Raw genomic sequence first — 24,555 nt, forward strand, 5'->3', positions numbered from 1 at the left:
ACTTCTTAACAGCCAGAAAACTTCAAAGTCACAAGTTATCATTTCATTCCAGCCCTCCTTTTGATACTTGAGGGAAGAGCAAGACACAATAGGCAAGAACAAAATACCCCGAAAAGGCCTCTCATTTGGGCGCCTCCAGTATCTCAGATTCAGGCTGTATAGTCTTAGCTATTTTTCACAAAGATTTTTATCCCCCCACAACTCAGGGGAAGAAGATGTTCAGCATCTCCAAACTCCCAATTTTAGGGTCAAATAAAAACTCCAGGGTATCCAATTAGCTGAAATGAGTTACTCAAGCCAGTAAGGCTAGCCAGCAGGACAGCTGGGAAAAGAACCAACGTGTCCTAAATCACAACCCAGCACTGTATTCATTGAACTGTGCAAATTCTGCCATGAAAGTAAAAATAAAGTTTAACTCTCCCCAGGGAAGGAGTAGGTCACTTGAATGCAGGAAGGAGCCACAAAGAACTCTTTACAGCATGGGTAGAAACTTCCTTGCTCAGTCGCCTCTCGGTGCAGTAAAGGGGCAACAGTCTCCTTTGTGGCTCTCTTTCTGTCACCAGAAGTTGTCTGGAGTGAATTGAATTAGATAAAATTAAAGATAACTTCTCCCTTTCCCCCTTTAAGATAAGAAACCAACCAGGCACCTGAAAATGAACTTCTCTCATGACCTTCTCTGGTCCATCTTAAAACTCTTGATTCATAACCAAGCTTGGCTTTCCTGGAGACATTTAATCTGAAACCACCTCAGGGCACCAATTTATCATTAATTTAATTGGAGATGCACCTGAAAAGGTGAGACACACAATCTCTGCTCATGCAGGCCTCCCCAGGGAGGAGTCATATTCACCACTCTCCAAAGCACTTCTTTCACGACACCTCTTTGCTCGGTGTCCCAGACCCAGGAGAGCTTCACCCAGCGCCAGAGATGCGGCACTGGCGGTGCTGGGGCTGGGAACACACCACCTTCCTTTCTGCCTTTTCAGACCAGACATGACGCACAGGCATTGGCAGCGCTGACACTCCAACAGTGCTGTGTTCTTACTGCACCAGTCTGTGCACTGGTGATTTCTGCACAAAGGACACACAGCACTAGAAACAGCAGTCTCGGGGAAACCACTCTGTTTTGTGGCCATTCTCCCCTCCTACACACTGGGCTGGGAGCCAGGGTATGGAGACCTAGCCATCCTGGGGCCCCAAACACAGAGGGGACTCCAGTGAGACCCTAGGTGGAAATGATCTAGAAATACAAGTTGAGCCCAGACTTGTTTTAACCAAAGCATTTGCTGAACACAGGAGAGATAAAGACTGGCTTAAGAAGTTGTAACAATTAGGAAGATGACTGTGAATGCTGTGTACCCCACCCTTGCCTTATGTATACAAAGCCGCATGCTGCACTGCTTTGTTTATAGCCCAGACTTCACAGCAGAAAACAGTCTCCATCTTTCCACTGGGTGAGGCAGCATCAGGATATTTTACAGCCAGAAAACCTCAACAGTTCTTTTTTTTTCATCAAACTGCCTCAGGTTTTACACATAACCGTTCTCTCCCTTTGCCCGGGATGCTTTTCAAAGGTGATTTGCTGCATTTCCTCGGCTAAAAAGGTACTCAGGAGCTGCACTGATGTAATAAGGCACTACACAGAAATACAGGCACACTATTTGTGACCTGTTATCACCACTGTACTTGATACACAAGTTAACTAATGTCTCACAAACATGTTGCCTGTCAAAAGTGCCTCTCACCCTGGCATGGTTCTTCCTTTCCAAGGCAGGAAGAACATTTCTTTTGTAGGAAGAACCAAGAAAGGACATGCAAAGACTTACATGCTACTTCATCCAAGGCCGTTACCACAAACCACATGACTTTCCTCTCAGCCATTTTTGAACGGAGGGCTGTAATTTTGTCTCTCCAGCTGACCCCTGCAAAACACAGTTGAAAAGCTACAGTCACTAACTTTACTGAGGAAGATCACTTAAACACAGACCAACACGCTGGATTGTGAAGGGACCCAAAACATACTGTGCTTCTGCTCCTCACTCCTTTCTAATAAGTGATATGAACAATCTCAAATGAGCTGCCCTCCAGGCACCCATGGTTTGTTTTGAAATCACCCAACTTCTAGCAAATGGTTATTTAAAGTTTTGAGGACAAAGGGGTCATTAGCTGAGGTTCAGTCATCTTCCTGACCTATTCATAATGGATCATATTGTGTTGCAGTACTATTTTTCTCACTACTTATAAGAGAAAAGCAGAAGGGGGATAGGGCAGTAGAAATAACCCCTGTCTACTGGGAGTTAAGCTTCTCACCTGTGTAACTCAGGTCAAGCATGATGAGAGGCTTGCAGGGACGTTGAGGACAATCTGTCCAGATTGTATCGATCAGGTTTTCTTTGACAGGCACAAGGTCATGGCCAGCACTTCTCAAGGCTTTGGACATTCTCTTCCACTGGTCTGACAAAGGGGAAAAAGTCAAGAGTGATAGCTTTAAAGAACACACATGGATTCAACAATAGCCCTGTTCACAGAGGGCAGATGTAAGAATCTGTCTCCTCCTTTCTCTCCAGACTCTTCTTCTTCTCATTCCCTTAAAAAAAAAAAAAAAAAAAAAGGCAAAATCTCTTGCAGTTACAGCTCCACAAACATATCACTACAGCCAGTGCTGGCAGGTAGTCACAGTCCTGGACCAAAGTCTCTGGAAGAAGCCCAGAAGCTGTCGTAAGAGGGTTACTCTACCCCAGTGCAGAACCGTGCTAGATCTAAGCTAGATGAGAGTCACCTCCATGGAGCCAGGAGATGGATCCTTAGCCCACCTGAATCAAGCATCTCCCCTTGCCTCCAGTGACCTCTGCATTCGGCCCCACGTGTTGAAGCACAAATAGATATGTACTCTGATATAAATGGTACCTCTCACTGTGCTTCCTACAGGGAAAGCTGCAGAGATGCCGAGACCACCAAGCAGGAGTAGCAGCGTGGATTCTGCCAGGGTGTTCTTGCTCACGTGCTGGCCAAGGCATTCAGCAGCTTTGTACTGTAGTGCCTATGACAAGCCAAAGCACAGATAAAAGGAGGTAGATCGGGATTCTGCTTTTCAGGTAAGGTCACTGCAAGCCTAGAAAGCAGTTCTCATCCCTTGTGTTTTGGACTCAATCCATTGCTGTGGAGCTCTCGTAATACATGCCTAAACCAAAATCCAACCTGTTTTGCAAAACAGTTTAACCCACCATTTCATCTGGCCTGGAACATATTTAGCTGCGCACCATCATACAACAGCTAGACAGAGAAGCAAGGAGCCAGAACACAGTTGCCCAACCCAGAATTATAAAATAAAGTAAAACCAACCAGCTGGAATAATGAAAGGGTCCACTCCCACCTTGGAGCCTTCTGGGAGGACACTCACTAGCCAGTCCTCCTGAGTTGGTGTATCTTTCAGACCTAAGAGGATTAAAAAAAAAAAAAGAAGTTCAAAGAAGCAGTCACACTGAAACATTCCCACACTATGCAAAAAGTCCAAGCTAATGCATGTACTAATGCATGTCTAGACCCATCGGCAACAGTCGTTACAGGACACTAAAGCAAGAGCAGTGTATCCAAGATGTCCCTAAGTCCCTGCACGATGGGATATCCCTAGAGCCCACATGTGTGGAGTGACCAATCAGCCTTGACTGTTCTCTGTTTACCAGTGGAGCAGTAATCCCAGCCTCTGCGTACCCATTTTCATGAGTGTCCAGTTGTTATCCATCTGATGTGCCGCCTGCAGGAAGTAGCGTCCATCAGTCCACATGGCTGCGTGCTGCTCAGTGACTATGGCAGTACCTGGGCAGGAAGGCAGAGAAGTGGAGTGATTCAGAGGTGTGCAGACACTATGCAGAGATAAAGACGGCAGGGACAGTGTCTGAAATTCACTCTGATTCTCTAAAAGGCATCTCTGCTCACTGTTCAAAAGTTAGTCCTGTTTCAGTACTCACTGTTTCCTCTGAACTATGACTTTCCAAATCCTGAGACAGTATGCACAAGGATGCACTCTAATGAATTGCCTCAGATGAATATGACTTAGGCAAATCTCAGCCATTCAGTGCAACTGAGTAAATGGGGCTTTCCAAACCTTTTGTAACAGACTGTGGTCTCCACTTGGCTGTTGTCACAGTAACACATATTGTGCATCCCTGAACTCCACCCCACCTTCTTTTGGGGAGGAAGCCTGGGCTCTGGCCATCCACAAGGAACAGCTGATACTAGGCCTGCAGATGTGAGTGTCACTCCCAGCTGTCAGCTGCACCTCTTTCCCAAATGCTACAGCTCTAGCAGAGATGGCTGAACAGGAAACATGAACATAAACTTCTGTTGGTTCCAGAGTCTGTCCCATTCCAGTGACTCCAGATGGATGCAAGCAGACAGCTGAGGGGCAGTGACATCTCAGCAAGGCACTCGAGCTGCCTTGCCCTTGGCAATACTAAGCAAAACAAACCATGGCACAAACAGAAACTGAATCAAAGTCTTTTGAGTCTGCATCTTGATCATACTCTCTGTCACCAGAAACTGAAGCCCAGATTACCAGAGCAGTTTCCAAGTATGAATTCATTGTCTTCTACCAAACTTCCCCAGCACAAACCACATTTTAAGCTGCTTCAGCCCAGAAAGATGAAGCAAGAAACACAAGGTGACCCTTGTGTGAAACCTCACTGATTTGCTGAGCATTAGGCTGGGAACATGGATCTTCCAAGTACATAACAAGGGCACAAATTAGAGAGGAAGGTTATGAAGAGGTCATGCAGAAAGCACGAAATTAATACAGGATTCATGTTAGCCATTAACAGCAGTCCACAGCCCTGGATTTATCACCTTCCACATGAGATCCCAGAGCTCACAGGAACTGATGAACAGACCCTCCAAACACATAGGCATTGGTATTTATTAAACTGATTTACAATTAGAGGAGAAAAAAGACTTCAGTAGACTAAAGTGACTTTCCAACAACCACAAAGCAGAGTAATTTGCAGAGCTTAGGGTACAGTCAGGGTAAAAACTAGTCTCTTGAAACACAGACCTATCCTACAGCCAAGAAAACATCCTGTCTCGGCAAGATAAGCAAACTTTTCCACAGTGTTCAGTTTCCAAATGCAGTGTTTCTGGCCCTGGCTCTATTTAAACAGAAAGGCCAACTAAAGTCCATCTCCTATTCACCCAGCCCAAACGGGCAACATAAAAATCTGTTCGTACTGGCTGCACATCAAAAGAAATGACCGCAGGTTATAAGCACCACATTAAAGAGTTAACAGGATTTTACTTTAAGAAAGGTTCATTTAGGGGTCAAATATTTTCAGAAAACTTGTTATTCTGCTGATATTACATAATTCCAGCGGGTAGCCAAGACATAATTCTACAGATGCTGAAATGGGAATAAACAGTCCAAACAAGCTGGATCCATTTCCTTTTCCATCCTGCCTCTATGCCATGAATGGAACTATTTCTTTATAGGAGAATTATGCAAGAACCCAAGTTCTGGAAAGGTACCTGCAGAGCCATCAAATCCAGAGATGAACGCCCTTCTGCAATCACAGGGTGCAATGTACTCGCTCTAGAAAACAAAAGAGGCAGCAATTATTTATAGCAGCAGGGGAAAAAAAACCTATCAGCTGATGACAAATACTTTGATAAGCTTTTTCTCCTAAAGGACACGGCAGGGAGAACAAAATGAGTTAAAAATCCTGGGCTCTACTCCACTGGAACATTTAATCATCTGTGATTATACTGTATTTATGTTCAACTGGTGGGTTTTTTTAAGCTGCAGCACTTTTCTCCCACAAACATCTGTAAACACTGAAGTGCTTCAGAGTTTGCAGACCTTTATTTCACACTCAGCCTCCCCTTTGGGCAACAAACAAATAATGCCTTTGAAGCTGCAATGTAAAAGGAAGAGAAACCAGAGGCACTCCTTGATCTTGGAGACCAGACTAATCAGTGCATAAAATCTGTAAAATTGACTATCTCCAGCAAAGTCCCCTCACTGGCATTTACAGGAATTCCTTTCTTTTCTGTAACAATGACATTGAAAAAAAATCATCAAGGTGGTAAAACTGTAAAAAATTTAACCCTTAGGAACCTGATAAATAGATATTGATCCTCTCACTCCTCCCTTGTCTACTCAAAATCAGACAACAGCAAAAACAGCCAGACCATGGTCTGATGGATGAGAGCGAATCAAAGTCCATCCTCATCCCAAACCTATCACAAGCTGTGATTGTTGGCACATCCCTTGGCAGTATTGTAGAAGACCCTGAGAAGGCACAGACATCTGATATCCACAGGAGCTGCCAAAATTAAAACAAAAACTGTACCTTTATGTGGCCCACAAGCCTTTTTTATGGGATCCCAGTCTGGCAAGTTTGGAGGTCAGAACTGCTGAGTAGGCCTGTTAATTAACTACTGCAACTCAGCAAATCTGCTTAATCCAGGCTGACAGCACCGATGTTTGAGCTGCAAAACCCCTGGATTTGTACCTCACAAATGGTCTGAAACCCAAATCTGTTCCTCAGCCCATGTAGTTTCTCTGCACCCAGCTGTGCTAGGGCAAAAGAACCATCTTAGGGACTGAGATAAGAAATTACAGCCCAATTCTCAGGCAGTTTGAGTTCCTACTGTGATAGAATCACCTGATTGTTAGAAAATACTCCCTTCAAATCTGTTACTCTTCACTCTTCTGAAGGCAGAGGGTTCAAAACACAGCAGTGAGGAAGCACAAATCACAGCACCTGAGACCAGCTCTTTATTTCTGCTCCAAATCATGTAATGATCAAACCCCCTCCAGAACAGCCATGTCTCTCCCCTTCTGGGAGAAGCCCAGGCAGCAGTTACCAACCATTCACCACCATCATACTGAAACGGAGCCTTGCAACAGCAAATCTCAGGGCCCAAAAGAGGATCTGGCTGAGCAGCTTTTGCTCCCAATGGCCAGGGAAGATTCCTGGGATAGGCTCCAAAGAAATCCTCCATTTCATCCAAACACTAGTGAAAGCTGGCAGAGAGGAGGGGATATGGAGACAGACCATGCCTGCCCTCATCTCTGACCCAGTTAGTTTCCCATGCCTTTTCTTGTCCAGCCCCACTGGGCTGTGACATATGCTCAGCAGCTGTGGAGTGGAGAGGAGTCAGCATATCCACCTTGGGGAAGGAATGACTGCCCTTGGCACAACTCTAGCTGGTGGGGTGGATCTGCCTCAGCCCCACGCAGCACACTCTCACTACTAACCCCCTTTAAAGAATAACATCAGCAGACAGAGCCGACAAAGTCATTCAGGGAACAGAATCAAGTGCTTGTTTCCCCACTGCCCATTTCACAGCAGCAGGACAGAAGACAAAGGCAGAGCAATGAGGATTCCCCATTTCAACATTTCCTAACGACTATTCAGCCTGACATATCACTAAGTACAACCCAAAACAGAGCAGTGATTTCTCTTCCATTTCTCTTGACCAACACAGCAGAGACTACAGACTAGTTTGCTTGTGCAGACATGAATCTCACATTCATTGGATGGGTTAGCACCACAAAACAGTGAAATGGATAAAAACAGTTAAAAAATGTAAATACAGATAAAAGATAACTATAAATAGATAATAGATAAAAATAGATAATAGATAAAAATATAAATAAAAATATAAATATATAAAATATAAATTTTTATATTTAAAAAATTAAAAAAAAAAAAAGTGTATCAGTTTTAGATCTGGTAAAAGCTGACCTAAATTAGCAAAGACCTTGACTGCTTGAAAATACCTCATGCTGTCCCATTCACAGACAAATCCAGGGCATGAGGCAAATGGCCTTTAAAAGGGAGTATGAGGGATCTGAAGGGAAAGATGGTTCACTCATCTGTCAGTCTGAATTCTTGCACACCCACCTGTTCTGTTTCAGGCAGCAGCCCCCACTGTGCAAAGATGAGCCCGTGTTTTGCACGAGCTAAAATTACCAGGGGAACACCTGCGTACGCCACACAAAGCAGAGACCACAGCACAGTCAGAACAAGGATTTCCCTGGGGCTTGTCTTGCAGCTCTGATGGCCTTCAACCTGGCCCTCCTCGGACCTTTCATGTCTGCTTTTCACCACACCTGTCAGTTCAGCAGACAAAACTTGGGGCTAGATCACAAAAATGCTCATCTAAGCCAGAAAGAACGCCAAATATCAGTGGTGCTTACCCCCAGAGCCTGCAAGGTTAAGCCATTAACATGTTAAAGCTTAATCTAGCCTAATGTCAACCAAGATCAGCAATGAAAAGTGCAGCTCACTACCCTTAGCTTTAATGACATTGGTGTCATTAAAGAACAAACACTGCTGTGTACCTGGAGGGAGGTCAGTATTCCCTGCCAAAAACTAAACTGCATTGGTAAGAACTGGAACAGGTCAGTACAACCTGTACACAAGCCATCTCTTGCTTTACAACCCTGCTGATTCCTCAGCTCAGCACAAGTGTGTGTGAGAGGAGCCAGCCCTGAGCAGAAGACAGCACCTCTGCCAACCCAAACACAGGGCCCTTAGCTGGGCAGGTGCTTCCTTGATGTGGAAGACCAGTCAGATCTAACTAAATTTGTTTTGAGTCAAGGCCTGGAGGTAGAAGCCAGCCCCAGTTAAGCTGTGACTGGCTCCAAACCCAAGCTCTAATCCAAACATCATTACCTCCCATTAAGAAGCTCCTCCAATCTCTGAATATTTCCATATGGGCAAACTCCAGATTCAATGTAAACTGCATGACTCAACATAAAAAATGGATCCTGCATTTACCACTGCAACACTCCAAAAGGTCTGACAGACATTTTTAACCAAACCACAAAGGACTTACATGCTTCTTTCCCAAAAGCATGGCTTTTCACCCCTTCAGGATCCTTGGATGCCTGCAGCTACAAGATCCACCTAGCATTCCTGAAAGGAAGTGAGGCTCTTTGCGTGGACTTCATCCCACTTTTGACTGGGACTGCTCCCCTTTCTCATCAGCCTCTGGACCACCCAGGTCTCAAAAGGAAGCAGTCTGTTCCTTCAGACTTCTTATCACCAGCATCAAAATTTTCAGCTGTATTTGAGAAGCTCTGTAAGTCTTTCAGTTCCTTACACAACAAAACATGGAAAGCAAACGATACAACCAGTAGCAGGACTCCTGGCAGTATTATAATCTAAACCTCTTAGCCTTGCAGGAAAACCAATATTAAAAGCATCACAGAATTCAGAATTCAAACAATCCCAGTGTTACAAGGAGAAATTAGTCAGCAAGTTGCAGCATCAGGGTGTATTAGCATCAGTCCAATCCTGGGGTTCCTTTGCTACCCAGAAGGGAATAGAGCTCCCCCCAGTCTAACCCTGCAGCAACACCACAGGAGGGAAAGCCCTCTTTGTTGACAAGTTTTGTGATGCAGATCCCGAGACAGCCTCAGGAATAGCTGAGGCAAGGACAGCAATACACGGCTTGCTTAGGCTGTGGGGAGGAAATGGTTTAGGCCACCAAACACTTGGGTATCATTAAATACCCAAGAACAACGTTCTGAGTCATGGAGGGAACTGCCCAAAAGCAAAATCTGACTGTAGGGCTGTAAAGTTCTTGTTTGCACACAGGAAACAAACCCTTGCTTGGAACATGGGGAAGCTACAAATCTCAGGTTATCACAGTTTACCTGGAATCAGTAAGGCTGTTCTGGGATCAACAGGTTCCTGTCAATGCCAAAAATTGCACCAACTCCCAAACCTCACAGAAAAAAAATCCTGCACCACTTAGTCAGGAGGCACCAGGATCAGCAGTGCTCAGTAATCGTTTCCATTCAGATAGATTTGCTCTGCAGAGAAACCTGACCAACTCGCCTGGCAGGAAATAGCAACATAGGGTTCTCTGCTTAACTGCACTCTGTCAAGGAAAAGAAAGCAACAGAAAAACCCAGAAGTCCTGAGGGTCACATTCTTCAACTCACATGACAGCATTCAATGTCTAGTGAAATGAAACCGGAGTTACATATGGACAGAGGCAGCTTGAGGCAGGAATGCAGCAGACAATAGCAGCTGCAGAGAATGCCTTCCCCCTACCTGCCCAAGTTTGGATCTCCCTAAGAGGAAATATGATGCTGCACATATGGTCCCAGGGCACAGGCAAGCCTGGACCCGGCTCACCCCAGTGCCAAGTCAAGGGCAAAGGTTCCGATTCAGTTGCATTTTGCTTTCGTGCGCCCTGGGGTAAAAGGGAGCTTTGGGTGTGAGCCAGGAAAGCTTCAGGTCTTTTGTTTCCTGAAAATGGCTGAGGTGGGAAAAACCCTTGGCAGTTCTTGGGTCTCCTAACAGAGTGAACAGAAGAGTAAAACCAGCATATGAGCCGGCAGGGGAGCTAAAAGGCAGTTCAGCAATTTCAAATTTATGTCACAGACTACAAAACTCTTAACAGTGGAAGCAGCACACACCTCAGTTACTGCCATGGGTTACCACCACGGGCCCAGACTTCCCTCCTGTCTTAAGAGCATAGAACATGATGCAGAGCAGCATGGAAAGGGAAGCATCATTGTGGCCTGTTCCTTCCCTGCCTCTCCAAAGGCTCCTCCCTGTGGGATCTGAAGGGCTTTAGCATAAGGCAGCAAATTCCAGTAAGAGCTTGATCTAGTAAAGGGAAAGCTCTGCAACTAATCCTTTATCACCTCACTTAAGAGTATGTGTTGATCAGGAGATGCTAATGGGGAAACTAAAGCCTAGATAATGTCTGTACCTCTCCCAGTAAATCCATTCTTCCCAACAGCCAGGACGGGCACAGCGAGCACTCTGGCAAGCTGCCTTTTCTGCAGTGTGAGCTCCCTGGAGACAATCTGATGAGAAGCTGTTGGTAGACTGTCCACTCTGATTTCTTACAAGAACATAAAAACCTTAGTCTCTTGAATAGACCCCAGAAACATTTTCCAACACGGTATTTCTCAGGTTACACAGATTTTTATGCTGTAACTATTAAAGCAAGTGAACAAAGGGCGATTTCAGTTATCCCTGGCTTTTTTTTTTTTGCAGGGAAGCACGATCATTCTCACAGTCCATCCATCCATACCTGGTGGGCATCTCCAGAGGGCACTATGTAGGCTTGGACAGGCTCCTGGACATACTTGGGATTCTTCATCACCTGCCGCAGTTGCTTCAGCAGCTCTGTTGTAATTTTCGGACTCATCTTCCTACCTACAACTAAAACAAAGCACAAAACTTCTGTTTCTCCAACCATCCCAGGTCACCCTGGGATGCACAGGCAAGGAGCCATCACCACTGGAAATTCCCCTTGAGGACAACTGTGCCAGTATCATCCCTCTCAGACCAGAATTTTGCCTGTCTTGTCACTTCACTCATTTTCCTTAACAATGAGGGATCAGGGTAAGGCCAGAGAATCACAGCTGGTCAGCCCTGTAAAGGATCTTCCCCACCTGGTGAAGGATGGCATGCCCTGTGGTGATACACACCAGCTTAACACACTGGCCAACCCTCCTTGCATGTGGACTGGACCAGGAACCACAGCACCTCATACATTCCCTATGACATCCAGGAAAGGGCATGGCATGCAAGGTGGATGGTTCCAAGCACCCACAGATCAGAAGTAGCCACACCCTTGACATGCACTGAGAGAAACTTCCAATCTTTTCACTCTGGGGTCAGAGATGCTGTGGCTTATATGCTGGGAGAACAAGTCATGACATCAGGAACTCCGGAATGGACCAACTACCAATGCAATTTTTAGAAGTTTCACTATATCACAGAGTTTCATAGTGGACTGGTGAGTGGATTAACTTAGACAAAAGACATCTGCTCCCAAGGACACAGAGGGATGCATTCACTGGCCACATTCACCTCTGGGCTGTGTGCTAGTTCATCTAGAAGAGCACAACTATAACAGGAGGAACAGCCTGCTGAGCTCTCACAAGGGACTGCCAGAGGACAGCTAGGGAGGCTTATGGGAACCTCCTCTAAAGACCTTTGGCAAATGCTCTGCAGATCTCAGCTGGTGTCAGGCAGGGGTGGGGCACAGCCTGGATGGAAGATCACAGGGGAAAACAAGGACACAGGCCAATCACACTCCCTGGCTGTGGTTTTGCAATGGATGTATCTTTGGCATTGCAGGGGACACCAGCCTCTCAATTTGCTACCCAAAAAGTGTCCCCAGCCAGGGCCCGCTGGGAGCACCATGCACAGTGACGCATCAGGCCGTGCTGCTGTGCTGGCACAGGAGAAAGCTGCAGGGGAAGGCACACTGTGACTGCAGGATGCCCAAGCTGTGGGGGATGCCTGGCCAGAAAGTCTATGAAAATCAAGTAACCTGAACCTCCTCAGAGATTCTTTCCATCTTTTCTTCACTCGCATCTCCAAAGGGTGCCCAAAGAGAGCCTCTTCCCAGTTCTCTACCCACTTCTTTCACATTTTTAAGAATGTGCTGGGATCTTAAAACTTTAATACTGTCACGTTCCAGGGCAAGGTGGGCAGGCTGTGTGCTGCTTGAATGCCACGTTATGCAGTATTTTATTCTGACCAGTTAATTTCACAGCTCATTTCACAGCCATGTCTACAAACAGATCATAGATGGGAGAAGCAAACAGCATGCAAGTCTAAACATTTTTTGCTTATCCAGGCACTTATTCTATTTACACCTCCCTAACTACCAGGAGTCCCAAGTGACATTATGGTCTTATGCCAAAACACAGTAAGGCACAGTCCCTGCCCTGTGATGCTGGTAGAAAAGCTGCTTCCCCTTCACAAGCCATAAGAAGACATTATTTGATCAAGGTCACAGAGCAGAGCTGTGACCAAGCCAGGAACTGAACCAAGATCTAATGCATTCAGGTAAAAAAAAATCTCAACCCAAGCCCACCATTCACATGTTTTATCACAGGAAGTTTGGAGCACACAAGACTTGTGTGTGACTGATTTTGCTCACACAGGTACACTGTGTTTCAAAACCCAAACCACAGGAAGCAAATGAAGGTCAGAAGGCCCTGATCCTCAAATTGGTATTATCTTGTCCCTTTGCTGGGACTAGATTACACCTCAGATTTATTTCCAGGACAATTTTCATAATTTTATACAGTGTTTGCAAGCTACACTAAACTTTATAATACTGTGATTGTTTCTGTCTGTCCTCTGCAACGAGCTGCTGGAACGTTTTATAACATTGCTACTGATTTATGTTCTGATAGAGTAAAACACAAAGGAGAGAGAGCAACAACATAGCGACTAGCCAGCAAAAAAGAATCTCTTTCTACAAACTCATAAGGACACAGCTTCCATTCTTGGCCTGTGCTTTGTCTCTAGGAGTCTAAAAGTCTCATATAAACAGGCAAGGCATGACAAGGCTTTGCCTTTTAATAAAGCTCCTTGCTGACAAGTCATGGTTTTCTTAGCAAGCAAGAGATTCTCTCAAGGACAAAAAAAATCATTTAAAAAGTACTCTCCCCGTTGAAAGATTTGCTTACAATATTAAAAACAAAACTAAGCTAGATTAGCAATGAAACTCATATTGAGAAGGACATTTATTTTAGATAACCCCCACAGTATAAGAAATCCCTTTCAAAAAATCCTCCACAAACTTTACAATAAAAGTTGTCGTCAGTTTCCAGAGAAAGAGAAGCTATTTTCTCACAGATCTTTGGTAGCCCTTTATTGTGGCCCCCACATAACTTTTAACAGGTGACTTTTCCTCCCTTGGCCATAATTATAAACCCCTATAAAGTTAAAATAGCTTCTCAATCATTATTTAATTATGCCAGTGATCAAAACCAAACACAGCTGGAATTAAGGTAGAGGATTTAGCAGTGCAAGGAGCAGTCCCCTTCCGCACCCTAACTTTTTCAAAGGTATCAGGCTCCCTTGTTACCTGCTTCTGTAGTTCCCCACGTCTGGATGCCGCTCACCTCTGCTCACACAAAATACCATCCAGCTCTTTGCTCGGCCTTCATAAGCTCCACTGTGCCTGAGAAAGCAAAGGGCAAGACTGAAATGGCTAACAAACTTTGCCCCCCAATAAAACATTCTCATCCCCCAGCAATGAGCTGAAAATGCATTAACACTACGTTCTACTGGCATGATTAGAGATGCACTGAGAGTGAACCCTGAGGGAACAGGGAACGTCAAGGGCCAGGCATTTGCTTGTCAAGACTCATGATTAGATCTTGCAAGTGCGTGCTGGTTTTTTGCCAGTTTGTTTCTCAGTCATTCTATCAGAGGCCACTTCCCATTTCCCATGGGGAAACCAAGGCAGAGCAGGAGTAACATGCAAAGTACCACTGTGTGACGGCAGTCAGAGCTAGATCCCAAAATCTGTCACTGTCTAGACATATATTATCTACACCTCACTCAGACTGTAGGAGGCAGTTCTGCAAGAGCTCAGACCAGATCCTGCCTGGACAGCATCTCCATCAGACACACAGGACAAAGAGCAGTCACAGAAATGCTGCCAGAGGAACCAGACACCCACTTCTGCCTCCCACATGCATGGACAGCGATGGGCTGTCAGCGAGGGTTGGGGACACCAGGCCCAGTGTGTCAGGGTGTGCATCAGTGCCATGGAAGGGACAGGAGGCAAGGGCAGGAGGTCTGGCTACAGCTGGGTCTGCTTGCACCTGTGTTAGATCACCCTCAGGGCTTATGTCCCATTTTCTTCATATATGCTCATCTTTGTAACCATTTCCTCTTCGCTTTCTCTTTTATGTATAGCCTTGTTCAAAATAAGCACATAAGCTTGCATAATCAGGATTCAGCATCACCCCAAAGTCAGGCCTCTCTGGCCTGGGCTGGCTGCATGCAGGGCACAAGCCCTATTGCTTGACCCTTCGTCATACCTGCCTGCAAACTCACCAAACAGAATGTCAGAATTGTTAGGGTTGGAAGGGACATCTACAGATCATCTAGTTCAAATTCCCTGCCAAGGCAGGGTCACCTAGAGCAGGTGACACAGGAACATGTCCAGAGTTCAGGAACAACTCCAAAGATGACTCCACACCTGGGCAGCCTGTCCCAGTGCTCTACAACCCTCAACATCAAGAAGTTCTTCCCCGTGTTGAGGTGGAACTTCTTTTGGTTTAGTTCATGCCCATTATTTCTCGTCTTGTCTTCTTGCTGGGCACCACCGAAAAGAGGTTGGCACCATTCTTTTGGTACCCACCTTTGAGATATTTACATGCATTCATGAGATCCCCTCTCAGTCTTCTCTAGACTGAACAGACCCAGCTCCTGCGGTCCCTCCTCACAGGAGAGATGCTCCTGCCCCCCCTGAGCCAAAAGCGTCCCCAGCCCCACTCAGGGGTGACTGGGCCGCTGGGCCTGGACACCGCGCCTGGGCCCGGCTGTCAGTGCTGGATGCCCTGGCAGGGCTTGGGCCCGGACACCCGGCCAGGGACCGGCCGGAGGGGCACGCCGTGCTGAGCCCCCGCGGCCACACGAGCCGCTCCGAGCCGCCAGCCCGGGGCTCCCGCCGGGGCCGCCCCCGCCCGCCGCTCCTCACCTGCCTCCGGCCCGCCCGCCTCCGCCGCGTCAGCGCCACGTGGGCCGCCCGGGCCGCCCCCTGCGGCATCACGGCTGGCGTCACGGGGCGGGACCGGGGCGGGGACCGGGATAGGGACCGGCACCGGAACGGGGATCGGGATCGACATTGACATCGCGCACTGGTGCCGCCGTAGCCGCGCTGCCCGGCGTGGCCGCCCGACTGAGCCCGCGGGGACCGGGGCAGCCCCAGTGCGCTGCAGCCCCGCCGAGCGCCTCCCCGGGGGAGGGACCGGAGCGGAGCCCCTGTCCCACACCTCCTCCACCCCCCAAAAATACATCTTTGGGGGTGCGGGTGTGTGTGGCCGCCCAGCGAGCGCACCCGGCCCCGCGGCCTCCACGCCCCGCAGGCCTCGAGCCGCTGGGATTTGGGAGCTGCCCGAGGTGGGTAGAGAAGAAGGGGCTGGGGGCTCACACCTGCCCTCCCCCAGCACCAAACTGATGGACAGGTTGAGATTAGATATTAGGAAGAAATTCAGTGCTGTGGGGGTGGTGAGGCACTGGAGCAGGTTGCCCAGAGCAGCTGTGGATGCCATGTCCCTGAAAGTGTTGAAAGCCAGGCTGGGTGGATCTTCGAGCAACCTGGTCAAGTGGAAGGTGTCCCTGCCCATGGTTGAGACTAGATGATCTTTAAGGCTCCTTCCAACCCAAACCATTCTATGATTCTATGAAAATCTGGCCATTTGCCATGTGTACGTTTCCCTAACGAAAATACCTCCCACCACCCTGCTCTGCCCCGGCAGTTTTTTACCAGTGGGCTGTAAGTAAACCCTACAGACAGAAGCATGTGGCTGTTACAGAAATGGAGACACGAGATGATCAGCACCAAGAAAGGCTACGACAAAATTAAAAAACGTGCTTTGTAGCTGTGTCCAGGCAAGAGGGGTTTGCTCGCAGCAGTGTGTACCATGGGGACCCCTCTGGCCCCAGCATTGTGATAGTGCTGCAGCCACCCCTCTCCCATGGGGCTCAGCCCTGCACCCCAGTTAACTGTGACTCTGCAAAGGATGAAGAGAGGAGGAAACTGTTCTCAGTGGGACCTGTCCTAGTTCAGGGCCTCTTGCACATCCTGGGGCCTCGGTGGAGGAGGACGTGCGCGGTTGGCTGCACGGTCCCCAGTACTGGGCCCTTGAAGATGCACAGGCTGGGGGCTACACCAAACATCCCACTGACAGGGGAGAACTGTGTGGTACATGGCCAACTCATGAAAACAGTTCCTGGGCCTCAGTCTGTTTGCATTTTTCCAAGAGAAAAAGTGCAGCCAGCAGCTACTCTGCTCTTCCTCCTCCTCTCCTTCAGTCCACACCAATGCTGTAGCCTGCAGAGCTTTACCCAAGAGAGACTGCCAAACGTTTGCTGCTGCATCTAAGTGAGCAAACATGAGCCATGCTTGTACCTAACCACCTGGCTCTCCACACCTATTCATGTAGTTCCAGGGAAAGCATGAAGCAAAACCACGATGAGATAAATGTAGAATAATTCAGGGGAAAGAGGCTTTTGGAGATCTCTAGTCCAACCCTCCTGCTAAAAGCAAGGCCACCTTCAAAGCTAGAGCAGGTCCTGCTGGGTTTTGGGCGTGTCCAAGAAAGGATAAGCACAGCCTCCCTCAGCACCTCATGTTAGTACTGACCACCACGGAGCAAAAAGGTTTATTCCTGATATCCAGACAGATTTTCCTCATTGCAGCTTGCCCCTTGACCTTTTGTTGTGCACATCTGGAAAGGGTCTGTCTCCTTTTTCTCTCTGACCATTCTCCAGGCTCAGTAATTCCAGCTCCCCTGCAGCCAGCCCTGGCCAGCAACTGTGACTCTCCCCACTTTGCAGATCTCTGTTTCATAGATCTCTGCAATAAAATTTAGAGCATAACACTGCACAGCAAAACTTGTAATCCAGCAGAAGAGAATGAAAGGTCTGTCCTCCAACCAGCATTCCAGCATTGGGAAGGGTCATTGGATGGGGCTAGGATTGCAGACTGTCCCTGAGGAGGGACAGGAGAGAGGGGAGAGGGAGGCTGGTGACCACAACTAATTTAGCAGAAAATTTTCTTTCCTTGTTAACCTCCTTGGGTGAAGCTAATTGCTGTTTCTCGATTATTCTCACCCTATATTCCAGTCTTGCCCACAAGGGATTCCTACAATCCTGGCAGTCTGGCCTGGAAAGGCCCATTTAGATCATCACATCAGTGTCCCCCTCAGGGTAAACTACAGCCGTGTTTTTCATTTGTGTTACAGACCACATTATGCTCACCCTGCAGAATACTTGCTGAGGAGATTCATTTCTTGGAAACCAGCCAGAATCCAGTGATGCTCATACTAAAGCACGTGTCAGGACATTTTAAAAGCACTGCAACATTGGCACGACGATCACAGAGATAATTTGCCAATGGTGAACTCTGCAGCTGAATCCAATCAGGGTTGTGAAATGGTCCTTTCAGCCTCCTCTGACTCACAATAATAATAATAATAATAATTTGGGGTTAGATTTTGCATTTGGCTGTGGCTCTTAATAGAGGGTTGTGGAGACATGCACCTGCTAGAGCTGAACCAGCCCAGGGAAGGGAGGAGGATCACTCAAACATTTTAAATGTTTGTCACATGCCTTTCCAGCTCCCCAAGTGGGGATGCCTTTTCCTCCCCTGTTCTTTTTGGCTTGTCCATGTTGTACTCAAGGGAACAGAAGACTCTGATCTCCCCTTGGCCTTGTCACCTTGGCACTGTTCTCCATGCTTGATTCCCAGGGGCAGAGCTAAGGGTGTCTTGCCCCTTCCCTTCCTGATCTGCAGCGCTTTCAGTTTGGTTGAATTTAGCGCAGTGCTAAACACAAAGTAGTCTTAATGCTTGTGCCAGTGAAATGGTTTGATTATTTTCTGCCAGTGAATCATTATTATATCAGTTTGAGCTAGCTAACGGACCGTGGGAGCAGTGGCAATCAAATACAGGGAGGAAAGAAAATACTTCTCCTATGTGGGAGTGTGACTTGGGGAGTGTGCACAGCATGAAATAATCAAGCTGCTGGCAGAGCCCAGTGTACTAGAGGGAGGACAGGGCAGGGGAAAGCTCAGCATCTTCTCAGAACTTGCCTCAGTTCCTCCAGATCTGGAGATATCATTCTGCCTGTCTGCAGCCAGTCCAAGGAGAACTACAACATGAGAACAACTCTGTCCTGCCTCTTTTAGTTAGTCTACAACCCTAGTATGAGAGGAGAGCAAAACAGGGGCATTGAATTTGATTAACTTTCGCTACTTTGGACCCAGCTCAGGGCAGAAATAACAAGCATCACTGTGGACAGGCTATCAATGTGATATTGATGTCTCTTTGTAATTTAAAATGAATTAAGCCACCACTCAAAAACACCTTAGTGCACTGTTTGGTGACCAAAATGTGTCCCCATTCTGTCTTCCTGATCAAGATCTTTATTTAATAAAGGAAAAAAAAGTCTTCATTCCTGTCTCCTAAAAATGTGCTAAAGGAAGCAGAAAACAGAAGGGAAAATATTGATGTCGGCAAGAGCTTCTTAGTTGCTACTGAGCGCCTGGTATTGCAGAGCCACATTGTGAAGGCTTCTGTACCCAGAGGTGACTTCTAACTGGTTCTGACTCATTGACCTCTAAAATTTAGACTAATTTGCTTTCCTTCCTGGTAGAATTAATAATGACAAACTGACGGGTATTCTGCAGAGGAACCTCATTCCAGGAGAGCAATGATCTTGTAAGAAAAGATGTATTCAGACCAAAAAGCATTTTGCAGACACCTTCTGAGTGTGCTCGTGACAAGCCCTCTGCAGTAAACAGCCATTTTACAGGTGGAAATGTGACTGTGCCGTGGGGGCTGATGTCCTGCCTGTCTGCAGAAACCTGGGTCTAAACACTGCGAGCATCCCAGTACTACTGGTGACCTGAGCTGGCAGGACCAGTTTTAAGCCCATGGATGAGTCCTGAGGGAGTCTGGATTGCATGGAGGGGCTGGTGCTGAGATACGGCCCATGGCTGATGGATACCCAGTCTGAATGAGCCAGTGAATTGCTGCTAAAGGCTTTGCCCAGATAAGCACAGGAGGCAGCACTATTTATTTCATTTGAATAATACATGACTAGTAAGTTAAATAAGAGAAAGCAGAGTGAGCTTTCCGGTTAAGCCAAAATGTTTGATGCTTGTTTCCTGGGCATTTTGGGTCTCTGGGAAGCTTTGAAGTGGTCCTAATGAACTTTCCAATGTAGATAATGTAAAATCTTTAATAATTAATTCATCAGGCAATGCTGTCTATGAAATATATTCTGAAATGTTTAAAGAGATGGAACTGTCCTTTCTAAGTGGTTGTTTGATCTCAATTAAAATGGTGCAAGTTCTGCAAAGATCTTCTAGGGAAGCAGTTCACTCCACGTTGCTTTGAATTAAACTGAATTGGACTGTCTTTTATGTTTTTATAATGCTGTATTTGCATACAAAAGAGGTGAGGGAGAAAGACCTGAGGAGAAGTAACCAAAATTCCCTGAGACCAACCTCACGGAATGACAGAGCTATTTACTCTGTTGTAATCTTGATCTGTATCAAGTGATTAAGGCCAGGAAATACGCCATAAAAGAACTCACTTTATCTTATCAACCCTCCCATACCCATGATACCTTTATTGTGGTTGTAACTTTCATTTCCTTTACCTTCTCCTGTTGGGCACCTGTGAAATTTAGACTCCTGCTTTGCAATGTAATCTCCCAAAATGATCCCTGCCCACCTTAAGCAAGCCCACAGCCTTTTCCTGGCAGAAGCTGTTTGGCACCTTGGTGAGACCGTGGTGCCAGTCTGCGACCAGAACACATCTTTCTTTTCCCCCTCAAAGTGGTGCAGGTTGTGGGAGACAGCAGTAGGAAATGGGGATTTTTAGCAGGGGCTGAGCATCTACATGGCTGTCGGAGAGGACAGGGGATGCCAGTGGCATCTGCAAGTGGCTTGGGACATCTCCTGGTCACCAGACAGGTGAAAGGATGTTCTCCCGATGCAGAGATCAGTGCTGCCAGCACTGCTAGGCTCTTCCTTGCCATGATCTCAAAGTCCCGCAGCCTCAGCAGTGCTTCCAAGCTGGGAAACATATTAGGAGACACATAAGGGGTCGGAGGTGAAGACCGGGGGCCACTTCCTCTCTGCCAACACACTTTCACAAGGTTGCACACATGGCCAAACAGCCTCTCCCATCTGTGTGACAGCACTGGGATTGCTGGAACAATAACCCACCCACTTGTGTTTGTGTTTCCAGGGGCTGTCCTGCAAACAGTCACGTGCAGGTTGTTTTACTCACAAAGGCCCACAGTGAGTTGGGCTGCTTTCATGTCTCTGCGCTGCCTGGGCAGGGTCACATCCTCCCAGCCCAGAGACACACCTGTGTCCATGCGGGGGAGAGCAAGCATTGTAAGTCCAGTTTTCTTCCTCTTCCACCCTAGAAAATTACCTAACAACAATTAATGCCGGTGTTTTGGTAGCATATATCAGCAGCACTCTAATGTGCCAAGACAAGGAAGGGCCTGAGAACAGCAAAATATTGTTTGTGTTTTCAGCTCTCAGCTCTGAGTTAAATGAAAGTTTCAAACATGTGGCACGAGTCCTCTTGGATCACATTTAAAATAAATTTTGCATGTTTGGAAACAGTGAAACTGGAAACTGCAACAACAAATGGTGTGTTTGGGGGAAAAGATAGCAGGGAGAGAAGAAACAAGCCTATCTAGAGATCTTATCTTCGTTTTTCTTGGGAGGACAATTTATGCAGCCAGCACTGGAAGTTTGATCATGGTTGGGTGGTTCCCTGCAGCATTTGGAAAGGAAAGGGAGGCAGCAGCAGGCCAGGTAGATATCTGAGTACTTCCACGTCTGCTCTTTTCAGTTAAATACCAGATGTTTGGACTTTGCCTGTAAGCCGTTAATGACAGGGATGAAAATGAAATGTTTGCTGCGTTTTCTGCCTTGCTCCATTTCAACACCAAACAATGCTCACGCATCCCCACTCACCTGTACTCGCCTGTTTGCAAGTAAAATGTGAGCCTTGTGGCCATTTCCAGGACTCTAGTTTCCTTTGCCTGATCTAGATGAAAAGAGATGGAAAATGCTAGATCTAATGTATGCAAAAAAGACAACGGTGGTCACTGGTGGAGCACTGGCGTTAAGTGCTTTAGGAGATCGTTTCTTCAGCCTGCATAAAACTCCACACTGCTAAGGAAGTATATGCTGATGAATTGCATACTTTTATGGGTATAGTCCATATTTAAATATTAAAATCATACTGATTGCCCAAAAGAGACTTTTATTCAGTTCCTACCATGCCATTCTTCCTCAAAGTCTTCACTAGCACAAACATTAACAGAGTGCAATGACCTGTCTAGGTTTTGGCCTGACACCTGGGAAGTACTTCTATTACTCAATGTTTCCTTATCTGCTCCAGCAATAAAACTAATGGAGCCAGGTGTCTGATAGGTCCCACTCCTCTTGCTCTGTCTGCCTGGGAGGCAAATGGGAGCCTTCCTGCAAGTTCCTGACAGAGCTTGGGTTAGCGGCACTTCTGCTCTCAGTGCTCACCCAAGTCTCTGGCATTGCCAGCGAGGGACCAGACATGGATTTTGTTTGTAATTAATATTTTCAGTATAATAGACATTTATTTGTATGTGTATTTATATATGGCCACATTTTACAAGCCCCAGCTCCCACCCGAAGTCACTGCCTTTGTGAGCGAGGCCCACTCACCTGATGAAAAATCCCTTGAGCCTGAATGTGTTGAAATAATTTTGTGTCCCAAACTGTGTAATATATATTAAATGAATCACAATACAAGAAACAGATGTTTATTACAGGGGGTGCAGGAGTCCAGACACAAAGTATTGGGTTACTGTCTGTCTCAGATAATGGGGCAAAGCAGAAAAGTTGGGATTAAACATTCTACACGTCTCCAGTGTAGAAACTTTAAACCTTAAAAATGTAGCCCAGGTCCTTGTAATTGGCCTTATGGGAGCAAACCTGCAGTTGCTGTGCTGCATTCTCAGGCTGCCATCAGCACTTGGGCACAAACCTGGGCACTGGTGCATGTCCTGGATGTTACACCAAACTGTGAGGCTTGGGTGCTTTAGTTTGGTGCCTGGCCACATTTTTTGACTCCCATGCCCAAGGGGTGGTGATCCATAGCCCATATCTAAGAGGGGTTTGGGACTATCTAAGACCCTATCTATGATATTTCAGGTCTTTGGACACCAGTGTCTTTAGATCTAACTGCAGCACTGAGCCCTGGTCTTTTCAAATGAAATGTTCTCCTTAAAACAAAGGCTCATTATGTTTGATTAGTTTTTTTTTATCTGTTAAACCAGAACTCTGGATTAGGCGTGAGAAAAACTCCCCCCAAATGAAACATGAAATATGAGGAGCTCTAGAGGAGTTTGGGGGCTGGGGTGTCTCTACCAGGCTGGCTGCTTGACCCTTAGCAACTCAGTGCAGGGAATGTTTGCTCAAAACTTTATAGAGGAGAAAGCATGAGCCCAAAAAAACAAGTGAGGTAAAGAAAAGGATTCCTGTAGAAAGATTGTGCATATCCAGGGATGCTCCTTGCCTGCAACTTTTCTGCCCTGCACTGATTCTTTTATCATCAGCAGCATTGCCCACGTGGGTTCTGTTTGGGGTAATTTCTAAAAGCCCTGTGGGTCCAGGCAGTGCCCTGTGCTTGAGGTCCATGAGGGATTGCAGCCTCAGGCCCTGCAGGGTGGCAGTCAGTAGAAAACAGTGTGACCAGACTTACAGGCTCTCCTGCCACCTGCAACCACTGTCCTTTGGCTGGCAAGAACGGCGGAAAATGAAAAGCACCATTTCTACATCGTAAAATCTGTTTGAACAAACAGACCTTTGCTCAGACACAGCTCAGCCTCCTCCCACATCCCACCAATCGCTGTATCACAGGCAGTGCTTCCTGCCTGCAGGATCTGGGCTTCGCTCATACGGGAGGAAAGATCTGCTGCTTCTTTTCTGTTCCTGTTTGCATCCCTCAGCACACTTGACATGATCTGTATCCTGAGCTATTCTTGTACAAGCTTTCCCATTGTTTGAGTTGCGGGTTATGAATTCTGTCCCTTTGAAGAAATACGACACGTGGTATGGAAAAGTGAGAATGGTGTTACGTCTGCACAAGGTACTCATGGATGTGACATACAGGAAAAGGATGAATGCTTTGCACTGTCCTCATGAATGAAGGCACAGGAAGGAGGTGTGACAGGGCACTGGGTGAGCTGCTGAGAAATTTCCATGGTTCCCGATTTTGCGCTGGCTCAATTTGCATCCTCACTCTGCATTTTCATTAACTGAAAATGTAGGTCATAAAGGGCGTCTCTGGCACTAAAGGTCTTGTCTCTGCTAAGAGGAATTTTTGAATACCTAACACTAGTGATTCAGACCTAATTTGTGACATTTGTGTCATGGCAGCCTGCAGTCTACAGCTTCTTCACAGCAGGCAGGGGAAAGGCAGGTGCTGATCTCTCTGGTGGCCAGCAATAGGACACAAGAATATGGAATGAAGCTGTGTCAGGGGAAGTTCAGACTGGGCATTAGGAGAAGGTTCTTCATTGAGAGAGTGGTTGATCTCTAGAACAGGCTCCCTGGGGAACTGGTCATGGCACTAAGCCTGCCAGAGTTCAAGGAGCATCTGGAGGATGCTCTCAATCTATGGTTTAATTGTAGGTAATTCTGTGAGGAGCAGAGAATTAGACTCAGTGATCCTTATGGGTCCCTTCCAGCTTGAGATACACAGTTCTATGACAGTCACTGGTCCCTTGCCTGTCTTTTCACACTAGCACTGCTCCTTTATTCTCATCAGTATTGCCAGCTGAATATTTGCAAGGGTAGGAGGAAACACTTTGTGCTGATAGATACCAAAAATGCCTCTCTGATGGTTGAAGTCTCCTCCCCGGGATGCTGTTAACCAGCCACTCAGGGTGTATTTTGAAGAAATGGGAGAAAAAAATCAAAATGCTACAGCCAACGCCGTGCTACAACCAGGTGCTGAGTGTCACTGGGCGCAGA

The 24,555-nt window shown here is 46.7% G+C and overlaps 1 protein-coding gene across 3 annotated transcripts in view; it reads right to left on the reverse strand.

Annotated features, from left to right (window-relative positions):
• Positions 1 to 15,550, reverse strand: part of XPNPEP1 (X-prolyl aminopeptidase 1) — a 31,068-nt gene extending 15,518 nt beyond the window's left edge. For 2 of the 3 annotated variants that reach the window (XM_027885746.1, XM_027885744.1), the window contains exons 1-8: positions 15,484 to 15,550; positions 13,858 to 13,953; positions 11,056 to 11,186; positions 5,515 to 5,578; positions 3,712 to 3,816; positions 3,343 to 3,435; positions 2,311 to 2,454; positions 1,827 to 1,922 (exon numbers count right to left, since the gene is read on the reverse strand). In XM_027885746.1, the coding sequence (XP_027741547.1) occupies positions 1,827 to 1,922; positions 2,311 to 2,454; positions 3,343 to 3,435; positions 3,712 to 3,816; positions 5,515 to 5,578; positions 11,056 to 11,172 (619 nt within the window). In that variant the 5' untranslated portion in view covers positions 11,173 to 11,186; positions 13,858 to 13,953; positions 15,484 to 15,550. Of the gene's footprint in view, positions 1 to 1,826; positions 1,923 to 2,310; positions 2,455 to 3,342; positions 3,436 to 3,711; positions 3,817 to 5,514; positions 5,579 to 11,055; positions 11,187 to 13,857; positions 13,954 to 15,144; positions 15,279 to 15,483 lie in introns of those variants that run through there. The other variant, XM_027885745.1, reaches the window with a different exon arrangement.
• Between the last annotated feature and the right edge of the window lie 9,005 nt (positions 15,551 to 24,555).

This window comes from Empidonax traillii, unplaced genomic scaffold (assembly GCF_003031625.1).
Source record: "Empidonax traillii isolate 1590-97213 ecotype Southwest subspecies unplaced genomic scaffold, ASM303162v1 scaffold171:size1303362, whole genome shotgun sequence".
In the NCBI taxonomy this organism is placed as follows: Eukaryota; Metazoa; Chordata; class Aves; order Passeriformes; family Tyrannidae; genus Empidonax; species Empidonax traillii.